At 40.3% G+C, this 19466-nt stretch overlaps 1 protein-coding gene across 1 annotated transcript in view; it reads right to left on the bottom strand.

The window, feature by feature from the left end:
• The window catches only part of LOC133412768 (peroxidasin), a 62353-nt gene that overhangs the window by 18385 nt on the left and 24502 nt on the right, over positions 1-19466 (bottom strand). Inside the window, exons 5-13 of the mRNA XM_061696395.1 lie at positions 16465-16536; positions 14738-14809; positions 14083-14252; positions 11471-11588; positions 11201-11370; positions 9121-9393; positions 8280-8555; positions 4756-4868; positions 1748-1904 (exon numbers count right to left, since the gene is read on the bottom strand). Coding sequence (XP_061552379.1) covers positions 1748-1904; positions 4756-4868; positions 8280-8555; positions 9121-9393; positions 11201-11370; positions 11471-11588; positions 14083-14252; positions 14738-14809; positions 16465-16536 — 1421 coding nt within the window. The remainder of the gene's footprint in view (positions 1-1747; positions 1905-4755; positions 4869-8279; positions 8556-9120; positions 9394-11200; positions 11371-11470; positions 11589-14082; positions 14253-14737; positions 14810-16464; positions 16537-19466) is intronic.

Here is a 19466-nt window from a genome sequence, read left to right as displayed (position 1 = left end):
CCGTTCCACTCTTCCTTCACTGGTGAACAATATCCCAAGATACTTGAACCCCTCCACTTGGGGCAGGATCTCATCCCCGACCTGGAGAGGGTACGCCACCCTTTTCTGACTGATGACCATGGTCTCAGATTTGGAGGTGCAAATTTTCATCCCAACCGCTTCATACTCGGGTGTGAACCGCTCCAGTGAGAGTTGGAGATCACGGTTTGATGAAGCCAACACAACCACCACATCTGCAGAAAGCAAAGTTGCAATACTGAGGCCACCAAACCGGACCCCCTATACACCTCGGCTGCACCTGGAAATTCTGTCCAGAAAAGTTATGAACAAAGGGCATTGGCTGAGTCTAACCCTCACTAGAAACAAATTCGACGTACTGCCGGCAATGCGGATCAAACTCTGACACTAGTCGTACAGGGATTGAACAGCCCATAAAGGGAGTTTGGTACCCCATACTCCCCATAGGACTCCCCGAGGGACACGGCTGTTTGGTGCATAGGCACAAACAACAGGCTACCCTCTCATCCACTGTGCTGGCTCCACAGGCGCTGAGCCAGTGGGCAGTAAGTATACCTACACCTGCTCAGCGCCTCTCACCGTGGGCAACTCCAGAGTGGAAGAGAGTCCAACCCCTCACCGGTACCAGAGCCCAAACTGTGTGTCTAATTGGAACTTCCAACCTCACACACCAGCTCGGGCTCCTTACTTGCCAGAGAGTTGACGTTCCACGTCCCTAGAGCCAGCTTCTGTAGCTGGGGATCGGACCGCCAAGGTCCCTGCCTTCGGCCACAGCCCAGCTCACACTTCACCCGAACCCTGTGGCCCCTCCCACAGGTGGTGAGCACATGGGAAGGGGGACCCACGTTACCCTTTCGGGTTGCGCCCGGCCAGGCCCCATGGGTCCAGACCCAGCCACCAGGCGCTCGAATTCGAGGCCCACCTCCAGGCCTGGCTCCAGAGGGTGACCCGCGTCCACGCAAGGGAAAATCTGATTCCATCAATTTACTCATCATAGGGGATGTTTTAGCCATGCTTTGTCTGGTCCCTCACCTAGGACCTGTTTTCCATGGGTGACCCTGCCAGGGGCATAAAGCCCCAGACAACTTTGCTCCTAGGATCACTGGGACACACAAAACCCTCCACCACAATAAGGTGACGACTCAAGGAGGGGTAGTAAATATAGAAATATATATATATTTTTTGTCTTCGTAACAAACAATTATCATCGAAAGTGTTACTCTATAATAAAAAGTAGAATGTTTTCCAAAAATAAAAAAATCTCTAGTGGCTGAATGCCATCATTGTGCAAATCACAAATTCAGAGATGCTTTGTGGATAAGGGCATAATAGATTCCAACAAAAGCAGAACACTTTTAAACAGTTTATGATATTGTACATCAGCAGAGTGCTGACAGATCCCAGCAGAAAGAGAAGGGCTGACAGCAATCCGATATCACAGCATTACAGTGTGACTCAAACAGTCACACTTGGGCGTCTCACTCTATAGATTTTAAAATAACACGATAGTCATAAGCACTACCTCACAGAAGAAAAAATAAACTTTCCTGCTTCAGTTTTAATTGCAGGGACTGATTTTATCAATTCACCACTATCAATCAATATTGTTCTGGCATAAGTATAAAGCTGATTAAAAATAACATTTACATTTTGTTTTATTTTCATTCTAATTTGATGTGATTTAAAATAAAAAAAATAAAAAAAAAACAGAGAAAATGTGTTCTCTTACCTGTGACAGTTAGCACCATGCTAGCGACCTCATAGCCGATGGGATTGCGGGCTACACACTCGTAGCGGCCAGCATCAGCGGTGCCCACATCCATTACCTCTAAATATCCATCAGGGCTGATGTGGAATTTACCACTCTCTGTCACCTGCACACCATCCTGAGAGATAGAAGGTGCAGTTGGGGAGATCAGACAAAGGGCCACCATGTATAAGTCATTTAAATAGTACATTACGGAAGAACGACTTTTTATTGTTTGTAGACAAATAGACGGGTGACACGAGCGAATGCTCACCCTTCAAGTGGGAAATTAAACAACCAACTGCATTTTTTTTGGTAATATGCCAATTTCTGAAAATGTGTCTGCGCAAAACATTTCGCACTGCTGGGGATATGGTGAAATTAGCTACTAGTGGTTTTGCTCAAGAAAACTTCATTTGCAGTATGAACGCGGACATGTGAAACACTACATTAAAGCTAGGCATATTGGTTTAGCATGTGTCCGCTGCACAATGCGCCACATAAAGCTTTGCAAAGCAATTGACAAATGTACTTTGGCAGTGTGTGTGTGTGTGTGTGTAGCGCTGTGAAAAAGATTGTCAAACAAATGTAAATATCAGACAAATATATAACTTAAAATGTTGTTTTCAAACAGTGACTTCATTTGTTTTCAAATAGTGATTTCCTTTGTTATGGAAAAAAAACATTCAGTTACCCAGCCCTGTGTGAAAAAGTACCTCCCTCTTGTTAAATATTTTAAGAATTAAAATAAATATAAAATATAATAAATAACTAAATAAATAAATATATAAATATTTAATTAAGAATTAATTGTGGATAATCACATGTTTTTGTTAATTGTTAATTAAGACCTATTGTTAATTAAGACCTATTCAGTTAAGAAATCACTTAAACAGAATATGTCCTGACAAAATCAAGACAGACAAAAGATCTACAAAAGCTGCAACAAAATGACACGCTCAAAAAAAATTCCAGAACAGTCGAGAAATAAAGTAATTGACATCTATCAGTCTGGAAAGAGTTACAAAAGCAAAAGCTTTGGGATTCTCGCGAACCACAGGGAGAGCCATTATCTCCACATGGAGAAAACATGGAACAGTGGTGAATCTTCCCAGGAGCGGACAGCCTACAAAGATCCTTCTAAGAGAACAGCAATTACTAACCTAGGAGGCCAGAAAGGAACTGAGGACAACATCTAAAGAACTGTAGGCCTCCCTTGCCTCATTTAAGGTCAGTGTTCATGACACAACAATTAGGAAGAGACAAGGCAAAAATTATATACAGTACATGGCAGAGTTCCAAGGCAAAAAAAAACACACGTTTCCAAAAAAAAACCAAACATCTTAATGATTCCCAAGACCTTTGGGAGAATATTATATGAACTGACAAGATGAAAGTTGAGCTTTTTGGAAGGTGTGTGTTTCGTTAGATCTGGCGTAAATGTAGCACACCATTTCAGAAAAAGAACATCATGCCAGCAGTCAAACATGGTGGGGGTAGCATGATGGTCTTGAGCTGCTTGGCTCCTTCAGCAGCTTGCTGTGATTGATGGAACCATGAATTCTGCTCTTTAACAGAAAATCCTGAAGGAAAATGATCAGCGATCAGTTTGTGACCTCAACCTGAAGCACACGTGGGTTCTACAGCAGGATAAAGATCCAAAACACACCAGCAAGTCAACTCCTGAATGGCTTACAAAAACAAAATGAAGGTTTTGGAGTGGCCTAGTCAAAGTCCAGACTTGAATCAGATTGATATGGAGTGGCATGACCTAAAAAAGGCTGTTCACGCTAAAAAACCCTTTATTTTTGCAGAATTCAAACAATTCTTCAAGGAAAAGTGGGTCAAAATGTCTCCACAGAGATGTGAAAGATTCATTGCCAGTTATAGAAAATGCTTGATTTCTGTTGTTGCTGCTGAGGATGGCCCAACCAGTAATTAGGTTTAGGGGGCCATTAGTTTTTCACACAAGGCCAGGTACCTTTTAATATATTTTTCCTTAATAAATGAAATCACCATATTAAGTTCACTTGGGTTATATTTGTTTGATATTAAAATTTTTTTGGTGATCTTAAACAATAAACTGGGGGAAAATATGTAAGAATTTTAGAAAGGGGCCAATACTTTTTCAGGGCACTGTACACACATACGTACACACACACCATCACTTTTTTAGATGTGAGGTTCCAAGTGCAGCTGCACCTAGCTCCCCCCTTTGTTGTCATGGCAACAAAAATCCATACTTGTTATTTGTCCAGCAGTATGAGGCTGGATGGGCTGGCTTGCATGAGACAGTGCCGCTGTCTTAAACTGGCTAATTTCAGAAAGACAAGAAGAAAATAGGGTGCAAAAGTGTAAAGTCATTTTTGATTCTTGGGGTATGTGTTTTGCGTAACTGTTTCACATATAGTATAAAGGTTACGTTAGGCTCAGGCCTTTCTGTGTGGAGTGTGCATGTTCTCCCAGTGCTTTTGTGGGTTTTATCCAGCACTCCAATTCGCTCCCACATTCCAAAAGGTGTAAATGTGTGTGTGAATGGTTGTCTGTTTCTGTGTACCCTGTAATGACTGGTAATCAGTCAGGGGTGTGTAGTACCCCTGCCTCTCATCCAAAGTCAGCTGAGATAGACTCCAGCTCACTCAAACGAGATAAGCGGTAAAAAATAATAATTATGAAAACAAAACAAAAAAATGGATAGATCGATTTTTTTGAACATTTCCACTGCATGTTATTGGCAGATCTGATTTCTCTTGACTTGGTTACCCGTATATTTTGAAAAATGCTCATTATTATTGTTAACTGAATAAGTCATGTCAACTTGCCTTTTACATGTAACTTGTGGAATAAAACTGACCAAATGCTGACCTATACAGCATTTGACCCAAGCTAAATTGAAGAACTAAAATCAGAAATCCTTGATGAACATAGTTTTCACCTTGTGCCCCTGTGGAGACAAGGTTAATCAGAAAAATGTAGTCTTAGCATCTAACCTTGTTCCAGGTAAGGACAGGGTGTGGCTGGCCCTGAGCGCTGCAGGGAATCTGGACGTCCTGGCCAGACTCCACCGTCACGTCCCTTGGAGCATTTGTGAAAACAGGCGTTACTGAATGAGTTAAAACATACACACACACATGCGCACGTGTTAATTATTATACGCCAGTACAGTGCAGGTAAAGTGCATTTTGAAATCAATCATTGCAGACAAGAAACTCAAAATGTCTGCTCTCCTGCTTATGCTCACAAAACACCCTAAGCAATATCTCCCTCCTCTTTCAAAAGGAACAGAAAAACACATACATTGGTCAGTGTTTAGTTAATGTCTCAGTGTTTTACTAAAGATTACATAAGAACTACTGCACCAATTTTGACAACATATTGTGCAGGGCTGAGCCAGGGTTTGAGGAAGAAACAATAACATTTTGGTGGGGCTCTGGATAAATGATTATTTTCTTCCACTTTTCTTCACCTTTTTTTTTTATTTTGTGTGGTGAAAATTGTTTACATAAATCGTGTGTAGTCCTGTTCCGGCACAAAGGCACCCACAGATTTGGAAAAAAACAAACTAAAAATCTTCCACAATAATGGTACCTTTCTTACCTACAGTACTGTTCACAGTTTAATACAAAATATGCAAAAATGAGTTCCAAATAAATTTGTAGAATGGTGCCGTGTGGGCCAATAAAAAGAATAAGGATAAAGGTCTGGATGCAGGAATTTTAAAATGTATTTATACTCGGCAAATCGTAAGCACAAGATCGTTACAGCATTCCAAAACCAACAAATCTAGTTATGGCCTAAAACGTTTAGCGCAGTTGTGTAGTATAGTGTAGTGTAGTAGTGTAACACTTAATAGAAAAGCAGGAAACAGCCAAGCAAGGGTTTGTAAATATTTATAAATATATAAAAATAAATATATTAGAAATATATAAAAAAGCTGATCCTTCTAATAAATCTGCTCCAGTCTTTCTTATCAGTGTTTTCCCAATACTAATGCAAAAATTCCATACGTCTGGTATTAGAGTTGCAACGAATGGCTTTCCTTTAAAAAAAACATTGTTTTAGCCTTTGTGCTTATTGTTAAGTGTGTGTTAGGTTTATGCTTAGCAAAAATAAACTGAAAAAAATTTGTTTATTTATTTGTTAGTTTTTTTTGGTTAAACTTTTATAACAGTTGAGGTTGAAACTGCTATGGGAGCAACAAATACAGTGGAACCCCAATTTACGAAAGCCTCAATGTTCCAATTACTCAATTTCCGAACCACAGACCAAATTAAAATATTGCCCGATGTTTGAACCTTGTTGCAATGTCCAAACGTTTGATTCATCCCTTTTGTGCTGGGTGGTGCAGCCATTGTGGGGAAGCAGATCACTCTCAACTGCTCCAGTGTGGCGGTCGGCCGCTACTTTGCTTAGTGTGTCATCGTGGTCCTTTTTGGTGTTTTCTGCCTTTATTTTTGCATTTTGCTAGTTCAATATCGGTCCTAGAAAAACAACGGACAAGCGTGGCGAGAGGGGAGGACTCACTGTGGACTTAATAAAAGACTATTTGTGAGGACTATATCAATGGCGCATGCATTGTAAAGTGTGCTTGCAAGTAGCCGACAGAACAGTATCGAAGAAACGCGTCCACAATTGCCACTATTGCGGAAAAATAATAACGTTGTTTTTGCTGCTGCGATGGCCAAGGGAGTGAAGTATCTTTGAAAGGACCAAAGCAAACTTCTAGACCAAGAAAAAACAACTAGCGGGTGGTGGCATTTCCAAAACTATCACTGGCGAGAAGGTGAGGCACTTACATGTTGACAAGACAAAAAGAAGCTGCAAGCAAAGAAGTCAACGTAAAGTGGATTTCATTTTATCCCCTTCATAATTGTAATTTGTAATTTCTGACTGGCTATGAACGCACCAGAGGGACTCGTGACACTGTTTGGTTGCGTGTTGGCTGGGCAGCTGCGTATGAATGAGGGGGACAGTTCCGCTTGCTATTGTTAACTTGGTTAATGAAGAGATTTTTGCTACATCATCCCTTTTAATGTTTGATACACAGTACTGTATAGCTTTATATTCTGTTCAAAGTATACCATTTTTTACTAAAATAGGTACTTTTGTCGAGGGTGGAACCCATCAATCATGTTTATTATTTGTTTTGCGAAAATTATGTTTAATATAAACTGCAATTTACAAACACCGTTCAAGAACAAATTAAATTCGTAAATTGAGGTTCCACTGTATGCAATAGACACACATGGTTGCAAGCAAGCGAACATTCGAATATGACGTGTCAGTAAAACAGCTGTTTTCATTTTTGTATTGAGTTGATCATCAAACACTGAGTGCCCCTGGACTACATCTCTGCCATGCACACAAATGAACTTCGGAGCATTGTTCCAGAATGAGTCATCGTGTTGTGCAGTCTTGGAGCTGAGATGACACTCAGAAAGCTGAGGTGTTTTGTGCGAGACTGCGACTGTTTGCCCTCTACACACTGCATTCAAATTCCTGCAGGGTTCCCATGCTGCAAACTGAGCCACCTGGCCATCGGGAAACCCGGTTAACCTCTCACAAATAGTTTGTGGTCTTGACTAACAACTGCCTATAAATCAGAGCTGAATTTTCTCAAAAACCCATGTAAATTGCTGTGAACAGCATTCTACAGTCCCCTCATTGGATGATGAATGCATCATGGTATGTTTCCAGATATGCACTAGCATAATCAATATTCAGGGAAATACACCTCGTTTTTTCAAATACAGTTATTAGTAATAAAGAATTTACTAAGTCTCTCAAAAAACAGTCACATCCTTTTAATTCCTGCTTTAACGTCTGAGGTGTCGCATTACAATGCACGTCAGTCTACGCATACGTCAGTCATCCCACACTACCACCATGATTGTAACCTTGTGCACAATTTTAAGAGTGGAGCCATTCAACATATATTTTGAGCCTTGTTAACAGCCATTACTACATGGAAAAACATGGAGTCATCTCAGGATTATAGACTGACATGCTTCCCTATTTAATACTTTCATGCCTGTAATTTTAACACTCTTCATCCCCCCAACAAATGCCACGACACACAAACATACTCAATTTCTCTTTCAAACACACAACACCAGAATGAATGAAAGGGAGCGGAAACAACACTAACAGTGATATTTTCTTCAGCGTGTAAATACTTTGTGACAGCGTAATAGCAACATGCAACACACACAAACCTGTACATGCACGAGAGCGTGCGCGCACACACACGACTTAATTGGCTACGAAGAATATGTCAGTTTTACCGTGTTGACATTTTGCCACCTTCCATACCCTAACTCCTCTCAGACAAACATGCAGTGTTTGCCACAAAAACAGCCTGTATAAGACTAACATGGTTAGGAGTGTAGCAGTAAACATGACTCTGGCATCTCACTTTAGTAAAAAATTGAAGAAATGTATTCATATCGATTTTGTATTCAAGCCTTAAGTGGACTTTCCACCCATCTTAAAAAGTTTTATCCTGTACACTCACCTCTCTGTTGGATGCTGAGCTGCACTGCGGTGCGAACAGTCCCTACTGGGTTGACGGCCTGGCATTCATACTGCCCCTCGTCGTGGGCCGCCACCAGGGTGATTCGAAGCGTGCCAGAAGACAGGACTGAGTGTCGGCGGTCCAGAGGTAATGGGCTGCCCCCACGAGTCCAGGCGATAACTGGCTGGGGGTAACCTGTCGCCTCGCATGGGAAGTCCACAGTGTGGCCGTCAAGGACAGACTCATCCTGTGGTGTGACTGTGAAGTGGGGGATTGCTGGGGGCCCAAGATAAATGCAATAATGTTAATGTGCATTAAAGACACAAATGGGAAAATATGACTTATTGGGTAGCTTTAACCTAGAGAGCAAGATAATTCACAAAAAAGGATATAATAATCAATTTGTCTTCTTAATCTTTTGTTTGAAGCTCAATCATTTATCTATCATCATATATCAGTTGAAGGATCGCTACGAGGGATGGAAATAATCATCGATTAATCCATCCCTTGGAATTCTGTTGATTTTGTGGAATGACATGAGCTATGAGATGTTAAACAACAACCACGAAGGCCTTTATGGCAAAACCCTTTTGGACAGCATTAATCTGCTACACTGGTATTGAAACAGAAGTTCAGAATTAGTCAGACATAATATCATAACACAATAATATACTTTATACATTTAGTAGTCCCGAGACGAGTGAGGATGCAGCCACAACAGCAGTTTGATCAGAAGTGGAACCTTTCTCCATTGGAGGAACAACAAATAAAAAGCACCAAAGGTCTTACTTAATGCAACAGAGTTTGGTTTGTCAAGCTGGAGATTATATTGCTAACCTACCTTGGACAATGATATAAGCTGTGGCGTGAATTGTATCAACATTATTGGAGGCAAAACAGGTATATTGTCCTCCATCAGCCTGGACCACGTTCTGAATATAAAGCCCTCCAGAGGGAGTGATGTTGATGCGAGAATCGTTGGGCAGTGGCGTCCGGTCTCCCTTCGTCCAAGAGATTCGAGGTTGTGGCTGACCTGTGGCACTGCACTCCAAAGTCACACTCTCACCCACCAGTACCTCCGTGTTTTGGGGCTGGATTACAAAACTTGGCCGGGCTGGATTGTTAAGGGGGAGACAGAGATTAAATGTTATCAGACAGTTGATCAGAATAATAATCATTTGGCCAGACTCTGTTACTGTCCTGAAGAAAATTTGATTTACAGTGTGTCATACAGACTAAAGGTCAGTAATGTTACATTTAAAGAATTTTTTTCATCATACAGTACATTATCCCTGGACCTGGGAAGTACTATTAGATGATTGCTGATAGACTGACAGGTCATGCACAAAGATCACCTCTCTGTCTGTCATTTTGGTGATGGCGAACGCCACTTCCCATCTGTATCACCGATTGCGATCCTCGTCTATACTTGGCCACTCATTACTGTCGTGACCGTGCAAAATTGTACACAGCCAGGGGCCTGGTGCTTACAATCACCCAAAGACAGGAAATGCACAACATCATAACGGAGCCACCTGTCACGCTGGTAATGACTCTTTGGTTTTCAAGACACAGCTGGAGTGAAAACCATCGGCACAGTTGCTAATCAACTGATTGATATGTGAGGAGTACTACTGTATGTAAGCGTGTGTGATATTATGTCTGACTATATATATATATATATATATATATATATATATATATATATATATATATATATGGGATTCCCCCCCCCCCGATGCTCTTCTTGTCTCTCAACTCAGTGGGATACCCAAGTTATTTGACCTGCTGAAATGTGGCAGTAACCTCATTCTTTCACACTGTGTGGGCCACATTCCACTCTGACTTTGTAGGATGTGTTAAATTCTCCAGCCAGTCTTTGAAAGTGGTAAATTTGTCTCAGGTGAATACGTAAGGGGACATTGTTTCTTTAAGTTCATATGGATTTTCCTGGCCAACTTATAACCCTTTGTCTTGCTCACATATTTTGGGGATTTAGTTTTTTTAGCTACATGAACTGCTTATGACTTTGGAAGTACTTAATGTGGTATTGTCATTTCATATGTATAGCGATCAACCACACAAACAGGTTCCTATAACAGAACAGTTTTTGAATCAATGATGAAAAAGTAAAAAATGGAGAACAGTATATTGAACCATCTTTAACCCATGCTGAGAACTCTTACAATATTAGTCAATATACAATACAATTATTAAATTATGTTTTCTTTTCTGTAGTAACTTGCTGTGTGTTGTGTACTGCCTTACATTGTTGATGCAGCAGCTGACTTTAAGAACATTTTTTTTGAGTCCTGACCATGTTTGTTTATCGAGTTAGTGCCAATGTACACATATTTGTATATAAATAGTACAAACACAGGTGAAAAGTTTACCCTACTCTAATTGACCCCACGTACAAACTAATCAGCAGTGGTCATAAGAAAGAGGACAGCAACTAACATGACCATAAAACTATGAAAAATGTACATAATGCACTGAAACTGAGGATGCTATTTAGTGAGCGTGGCAAGCATGTTGTAAGACAATTCGAACACACAAACGCATGATTTCATGCTCAGGTTATTAAACACGAACGCTTATTAAAAAGACAAAAATACTTGAAGCTTAGACACACTGTAGCTAATTCTAACCTTCAAAATATTGTCACGGTAATGTTTTCAGTAACATTTTAATTGTCATGTACGTAGAGTAAGTTTATTTTTTGGTTCTAATATCGTGATGACAGTTTTCCCCCTTTGCTTCTCATAATTGATACCCCTGTGACAGAGTATACACACAAAAGCATATTATCCCTCCCTTTTTACTGTATTTTCCTTCAGAGTCTGGGTGTAATTCCAAGTCACACATTTGCTCAAATACAAGATGAAACATTAGGTAGAAATTTTTAAAACTTCACTTACAAGGGGCTCCGAAGTATCGCAGTGTGACCTCTGAGGTCTTAACCTCTCCAGCCACATTTTTGGCCATGCACTGGTAGACTCCCTGGTCGGTCTCTCTTGTGTTCTGAATCATCAGTGTCCCATCCTCTAGCAGGTTCAGACGACTGTCATCCCGCATGTTAAGAGCATTGCTGTCAGGATGAAAGAGATAAACAAGACAAATATAACTAAGCACTGGACTATCTTCATTGCTGTGCATTTAGGCAGTTGACACAGACTTAAAAGGCTTACTTGTTGCGAAGCCAGATGATCTGTGGTTTAGGGTTTCCCTCAGCCCTGCAGGTGAAGTAGACTGTGTTCCCTGATGTAACGTCTACATCCTGGGGCTCTGATGTGATCCTGGGTATCTCTGGAAAGAGTGTTATAATGGAAGGTTAGAGTATAAGAATGCAGAGGTATGAGGTATGAATGAATGTCTGTACATATGTATGTTCCTTAACGCTACACCTATCACTCAGCCTGAGCCTCGAGAACCTCAGGTTTTCCAGTCCACAATTCTCCTTTTAGATTGTTTTTTTGGTCATTGTTCTCTTGCCAGAATGCAAACTCAAAAGCTCAACACACACAATTATGGGGCTCTGAAGAACGATAGCCTGGAAATCCGGTTTGTAGGAGCCTGGTCTTTATCATATTTAAATAAAAACGCAAATAGTACAGTCAAGGTGGCATTTTATTGCTGAAACTCGGGCTCAGTTATGTTGAGAGCCGGTTGGATGGCTGTGCATTGTTAAGTCTTTACAGGGCTATGAAAGGGGGAATAAGAGGGAGGGGTGTGTGGAACGACTTCCATTGAAGAAAACTTGTTCTCATGGTTCCTTGCTATGCACCCAAATGAAGAAGGTGGTCACAAATGGAATAAAAATGAGGGCACAAATGAGGTCCTGCGATTTAAATTGTTTAGTAATGGTGAGTTACGGGCAAGTTGACTGTCTGCATTGCTCCAAAAGAAATACTGACAGAATCAATAATTAATTTTTATTTATTTATTTAAATCTTAACATGCTTCAACCTATGCTTGAGTAGACCACTTGTGTTTGGATTGCAAGTGGAAACATAGTCACCTATTGCTACTATAAATACATACAGCCCATAAAATAATCTACAAGCGATAAAACAAGCGATAAAACAATTTAGAGACAATGGGTATGACTGAAACTATAAATTATCTGACAAAAACATCGTCAACTGTATGAACTATTGAAGGGCTCCTGGTGGTCTGACAGATATGTTGCCCTGACTACAGACACAGCAGCTGTTATATGAAGTGTACAGCAGCTGGGTGCCTGACTAACTCAGACACAAAAAGGGGATGCACCTGTGTGTGTGTGTGTCTGTATGGTCATGAGTAAGACCAGGTGACTTGGCATGGCTGCCATCTGCAGGAAGGAGGCCTGGAGGGGATTCAGTGTATATACTGTAGTCTGTTTATCGACATACACGTATGAACCTTAATCATGATTTCTACAATCCACTTAGTTCAATGGAGTTACAGTGCCGTGAGTAAGTACTGGCCCCCTTCTCAAATTCTTATTTTAGTTTATTTTTTGCATAGTTTCACCACGCGGTACAGCGGACGACTGGTTAGAGTGGCTGCCTCACAGTTCTGAGGACCGGGGTTCAATGCCCGGCCCCGCCTGTGTGGAGTTTGCATGTTCTCCCCGTGCTTGCGTGGGTTTTCTCCGGGCACTCCGGTTTCCTCCCACATGCCAAAAACATGCATGGTAGGTTAATTGACAACTCTAAATTGCCCGTAGGTGTGAATGTGAGAGCGAATGGTTATTTGTTTCTATGTGCCCTGCGATTGGCTGGCAACCAGTTCAGGGTGTACCCCGCCTCCTGCCCGGTGATAGCTGGGTTAGGCTCCAGCATGCCCGCGACCCTAGTGAGGAGAAGCGGCTCAGAAAATGGATGGATGGATGGATAGTTTCACCACTTTAATGTTTAAGACCTTTAAACAAATGCAAATGCAGTACTTTTTCATAAACGGCTAGGTAGCTTTGAATATTAAATTCTTATTATTAAATAATATTTTATTTTGACTTGGGTTACGTTTGTCTAATATTTAAATTTGTTTGATTATCTTAAAGTGGTGAAATTGCAAAAATATAAGCATTTCAGAAGGGGGCCAATACTTTTCACAGCACTGCACAATGAATTTAAGTACATGGTTTTTTATTGTCATTGTAGATTGAGAGTAGAAAAGCTTTGGTTACCTTGAGCTAAATAAGCAACACAAGTGCTTTGACTTTGTGTCTGGTGAGTGTATGTTCTAACTGTATGCAAATGTCTAGACCAGGGGTGACTAACATGGTGCGAGCAGGCACCAAGTAGCCTCCAAGGATGACATGATTAGATCGCAGCTGTTCTAAATACAGCTCACCAGTCATGGGACATTGTGATTTCATAGGAATGCTGTAGAAGTGATGGTTTGAAAATGTAAGCTCTTGCAGGAATTTATAGAAATAAAGTGTTGTATATTGATATTTATCTTGTTAAATCATTGTTGAGTATGACTGTGATAACTCATCAACATTTCACATACACTACCAGTTATAAGCTCGGCTACACTTTGAGAAATGCGTCTAAACTGTCTAAACTTTTGATTGGTCGTGTAGAATAGCTTATAAATAAAGGTTATTTGAGAAAATTTATTTCAGAAGTGTGTATCAAACTGGTAGCCCTTTGCATTAATCAGTACCCAAGAAGATGCTTTTAGTTTCAATAAGGTGGGTAACGCCTCGTCTAGACTCTAAGCGAACAATGTGGTTTTGAACGTGCCTACAGAGAATCAATCAATGCCATTCCTGAAATTGCATGCACAGTTGAAGCTTTCCCCTCCATACCGCAGCTGAGCTCCTCGGCTGTTAATGTCGCCACCGATCTTCCCTGCAGGCGGCTAGGGTAGTCGCACGTGGCAGCAGCTTGGGCATTTCCTGACTCTGCATACTGTTTCAGAAGGTCCGCCAGCCACAGCAACTCACAGTCACAGTTCAAAGAATTCGAATCCAGTCGCCTTAACACAATGTGCACAGACACTCGGGTACAAAAGCAGTAGTTACATTCATTGCAGTAGAATTCCTCTCGAAAGTTTATAAAGTGACCAATCAGCAGGAATACAGATTCAGAATGAAATTTCTAATTGATCTAACGTACAACCTAATCAGACTAAAATCAGAAATAAAGATGTAATTGTTTTTGTTATGGGTTCTCACCTACAGGTCTTTAGTTTACTTTCATCTAAAAAATAGATGCACTTTCAACTTCCAAAGAACACAATTAGTTAAATTTCATATTATTGCCTTTATCATTAGTCATTTGCTAATATTTAATAGCCAGCCAAAGTAGAATACACAATATCTAACAAACCTCAGCCTGCCTACAACTAAATTGAACTAAAAACAGTTAAACCAATCAGTTTATATGATAAACGCAAAACACAACATTCAATTTAGTGTCTAGCGCAGTTTTTAGAAGCGCTACATACTGTAACACACTTACAGTCGTTTCATGGCCTGTAGATTAGAGAAGGTTCCCGGCACCAGTTGGGTGATTCTGTTGTTGTGCAAAAACCTGGAGGAGAGAGAAAAGCAAATTTATGAGCCGAAATAAAGGCTCAAGACTGGTGGATCACGCACAGCATACCCCGTACTTTAAAAACATTACTCATGATCTTTGAAGATACTGTAGTTATGAGATTTTTCAACACAATTTAGAGTTTTTAGACATGACGCAGAGAATATACCACAGAAGCATTTGCCTTATAATGGGATCATATTTTGTCGGTATTGCTGTTCTGAGTGTGATTATAGCTGGCAGCAACCAGCACATACAGTATATCGGGCTAGTGAAAGGTATTTAACACAACTCAAACATCTGGTAATACATTCGAAAGGAAAAGGTGATAACATATCTGCACTCAGGTTGACTCATTGGTCAATTCATTAGGTAAACCTGCACAAATTCATTTTAAATTCCAATATGCTGTACTGTATATATAATGTATAAGTTTCAAATCAGACTTTTAAAAAAACAATAGGATCGCAATTACAATAATATACGACTGCACTGGTGGCATCACACTGTAATATTGTGATGACCTTAGAAGGAGAAAATAGAAACAACATTAAAAAAGACAACAATAAACATGCACCTGGTGAGAAATGTTTTAAATTCATTCAAATTGCGGAGTTGTACTTAATGAAAGAACCTTGTCAAATTGATTTTGAGTTTGATAAGGAACAGTTTGCTTCAAGTTGTGGTTTGTTCAGTTAAGTGTTGGAGCCAGTATGTGTTCTCAGTCATCAGCCTAATCCTGTAGTTTAACATGCATGTTGTAACCTCTTCCTCTTCCGCTACTCATTTTTCCCAGGCTGATTGTACCAAAGAGAATATTTTTGGAAGCAGCAAAATAATTGGCCTCGCAATATTTCCTGACAGCTGTTGAACAAATATAAGGCAGAGTGGAAAAACACATCTCACAGCTTTGACAAGACAAATCCAACTTGATGAGATTAAATATTAGCCATGACTCAACTCCTACAATCTTCTATCATCACTGCTTGTATTTGCTAGCTTGAAGAGCAGATAAACCACAGTCATGAATTCACTCTGAGCCTCAGAGTACAGTAAAGGGAGCAGACTGCTCTGATTTATTGGTGCATTCTGCAGCCCAGTCCAGCATAGTGTTTAGCAAAAGAAAGGCTTCATACATATTTTTCAAGGTCAAATTCAAGATTTGTTCAAGACAATTAACACATTGTAACAGACAACTACATTGTACAGGTATACCTAGAAACGTCATGTACAGTAATTGTTTATGAAATATGTACAGTACAATAACAGAGCCATCAGTTTTATCCAAAAGGTTATGTGTTATTCATGTTATAACCTGCATAAATATCAGGTATGATTATTATTCTAAACAAAAACACAACTCACTTTTGTTGATTTTGGTTATTAGAGATTGATGATGATCATCATTATTACTTATTAATAATATTAATAGCATACTACGCATGTATCATTTTTTATCAGTTGCTTTGTGCACTTCATCCAAAATTCCCACATTAAATTCCAAACCAAGTAATACATGGTACTAGCTATTGGTTCCTGGCTTCTGGGGACCTGCCAAATGCAGCAATTTTGCTAATGATCTGCTGAATAAAATGATAATAGGAGGATATGATAAATATTTTAAAGATGTCAACGGGCAAAGGTAGACTTACAGTCGTTCAAGCTTTGGTAGGTGACTGAATGATTCTGGTTCCAATGAGTCGATGTTGTTGAAGTGAAGGTACCTGAAGAACACCAAATTATAGACAAACCATTAGTTAAGACTGAAGTGCTCTCCTGTCACTTCTTTCATTGCTGGCAATTCATAATTAAGGGCACATTAGTGAGGTTTAGGTTAATTCAAGGAAGAACAGATGGCTTTACATCATTTATCTTCAAGTTAATATGCGCTTTACATGGCAAAGGAGATTAGAAGGTATAAAGCGACAAATAGACCAATATACCCAGGACTGCAAACAATACAAAGTCCACCCACTACAACTGATCTGTAAATAAATAAATAAATAAATAAATAAAGATAGAATTCAACTGATGGTTTTTAAAAAAAAAATAAAAAATTCAATGTAAAAGGTCAATTGGGTATATGCTCATTTAGGGCCTTATTCTCCTGTGTGCATAAATAATGCGCGCACTCTCCAGTCAATCCAAAACGTGGGTATTCTCTGTGAAATTTGTAGTTGCCAGCAGCATGAGCACATTAACCCTTGGACTTCTCTTCTGCACTCCAGAGGCTGCAGTAAGTCTAGCGCCTCGTGTAGGTGAAACATCCTATTGGGCGTTTTGATTGAGTTAACTGCTGCCGACGGCCCGGTCGCGGCTGACTCGTGCTGACGGTGTGGGACACAGCAGGCCCATTATGCTCACCGACTTCCCAACTGGCGTAATGCGTCTTGCCACATCACGCTGACAGCCGGATGTCGACATTATAGACTGCTGCGAAAAAATATAACCCAAGTGAAATTAAAATGCTATTTTTAAATGGTGATTTAATTTATTAAGGAAAAAAACAAACTTCGTTACCTGGCCTTGTGAGAAAAGGTAATGGCTCCCTAAACCTAATAACTGGTTGGGCCATCCTCAGCAGCAACAACTGAACGAAAGCGTTTTCTATAACTGGCAATGAGTATTTTACATCTCTGTGGAAATATTTTGGCCCACTCTTCCTTGCAGAATTGTTTGAATTCAGCAAAAATGAACGGTCTTCGAGCATGAACGGCCTTTTTAAGGTCCTGCCACTGCATTTCAATTGGATTAAAGTCTGGAGACTTTACCTAGGCCACTCCAAAACAATTTTGTTTTTTAAGCTATTCAGAAGTTGACTTGCTGGTGTGTTTTGGATCATTATCCTGCTGCAGAACCCAAGTGCGCTTCAGCTTGAGGTCACAAATTGATCGCTGAACATTCATTCACCTTCAGGATTTTCTGTTAAAGAGCAGAATCCATGGTTCCATCAATCACAGCAAGTTGTCCATGCCCTGAAGGAGCAAGCAGCCCAAGACCATCACACTACAATCACCATTCTTGGAATTTTGGTATGATGTTCTTTTTCTGAAATGCTGTGCTACATTTACGCTAGCTGTAACGAGACGCACACCTTCCAAAAAGCTCATCTTTCATCACGTCAGTCCATATAATATTCTCCTGAAAGTCTTGGGAATGATTCAGATGTTTTTTTTTTTTGCAAAAGTAAGACAGGCCTTTATGTTCTTTTTGGTCAGCAGTGGTTTTGACCTTGGAACTCTGTTATGGATACCAATGTTGCCCAGTCTCTTCCTTATTGTTGCGTCATGAAGACTGACCTTAACCGAGGCAAGGGAGGCCTGCAGTTCTTTAGAAGTTGTCCTGAGTTCCTTTGTGGCCTCCTGGATAAGTCATTGCCGTTCTCTTTGAGTAATCTTTGTAGGCCACTGTTCCCTGTTTTCTCCATGTGAGGAAAATGGCTCCCCATATGATTCGCTGGAATCCTAAAGCTTTAGAAATGGCTTTTGTATCCCTTTCCAGAATGATAGATGTCAATTACGTTATTTCTCAACTGTTCTGGAATTTTCTTTGGATCGTGTCATTTTGTTGCAGCTTTTTTAGATCTTTTGTCCGACTTATTTTGTAGGGCCAGTCTCTGTTTAAGCGATTTGTTGATTGAACAGGTCTGAAGGTAATCAGGCTCGGGTGATTAGTGAAAATTAACCAAAACTTGTGATTAGCCACAATTAATTCATGATTTAACAAGGGGGGTAATTACTTTCTCACACAGGGCCAGGTAACTTTGAATAGTTCTTTTTCCTTAATAAATGAAAACACCATTTAAAAACAGCATTTTACGTTCACGTGGGTTAAATTTGTCTGATATTTACATTTGTTTGATGATCTTAAACATTCAAGTGGGGAAACTATGTAAAAATAAGAATCTGAGAAGGGGGCTTTTTCACGGCACTGTATAGTATTGCTGAAAAATATTGGCACCAGTGGACTATTTTTTTTTCACCTGCAAGTAGCTTTTACGCTTCAAATATGCTGCTGGCGGCATGAATTTTTTGGAAAGTGCAGGTCTCCCATTACAGTCATCGTAGGGGCGCAATGGTGAGTTAGAGTTTTATTCATTTGTTTTTATTTGATCAATTTCGGGCATGAAATACGTTAAAGTGGCTCGCCTGCTGTCTGTGGCGCAAGCTGGTTGCAGGGCCCTATTAATTTAATATCGCTGGCAAACCCATGGCATGCTCGCTTTTCTATTGATGGACCTCCAAGCGTGTTCAGTCCTAAGCACAGTACTCGGGTTGGGGAAAAGAGGAGGGGGCGGGTGTGGGGGGGTGCTGGAAAAAAAAAAAAAAAAAAAGATTCAGCTAAGTCAGCTAAGTCGACCACAAAAATTGGTCGATGCAAAATTTTCTGCCCCTGCATATTTGTGCCACCTGGAACCATGTTTGGTCACTGTCCATGTTTACCGCACGGACATTTGTTGCCAACGCAGGCGCTCCGTATAGACTACACTCTGTAGGTAATTCACTTTTTTAAATGACTGTGTGTGTAGCCTGTCTTCTGCCCTCAAAAGTGAACAACCTAAAGCCTCGTCACATCGATCAATGATCGAGTGTGACTGTATACAGACGTGATTATTGCGGGAAATGTGTGCAAAAAAAATAAAGAGCAGATGAGC

This window comes from Phycodurus eques, chromosome 14 (assembly GCF_024500275.1).
Source record: "Phycodurus eques isolate BA_2022a chromosome 14, UOR_Pequ_1.1, whole genome shotgun sequence".
In the NCBI taxonomy this organism is placed as follows: domain Eukaryota; kingdom Metazoa; phylum Chordata; class Actinopteri; order Syngnathiformes; family Syngnathidae; genus Phycodurus; species Phycodurus eques.
The sequence above is the reverse complement of the archived record's forward strand: the minus strand, read 5'-3'. Positions and strand labels throughout refer to the sequence as shown.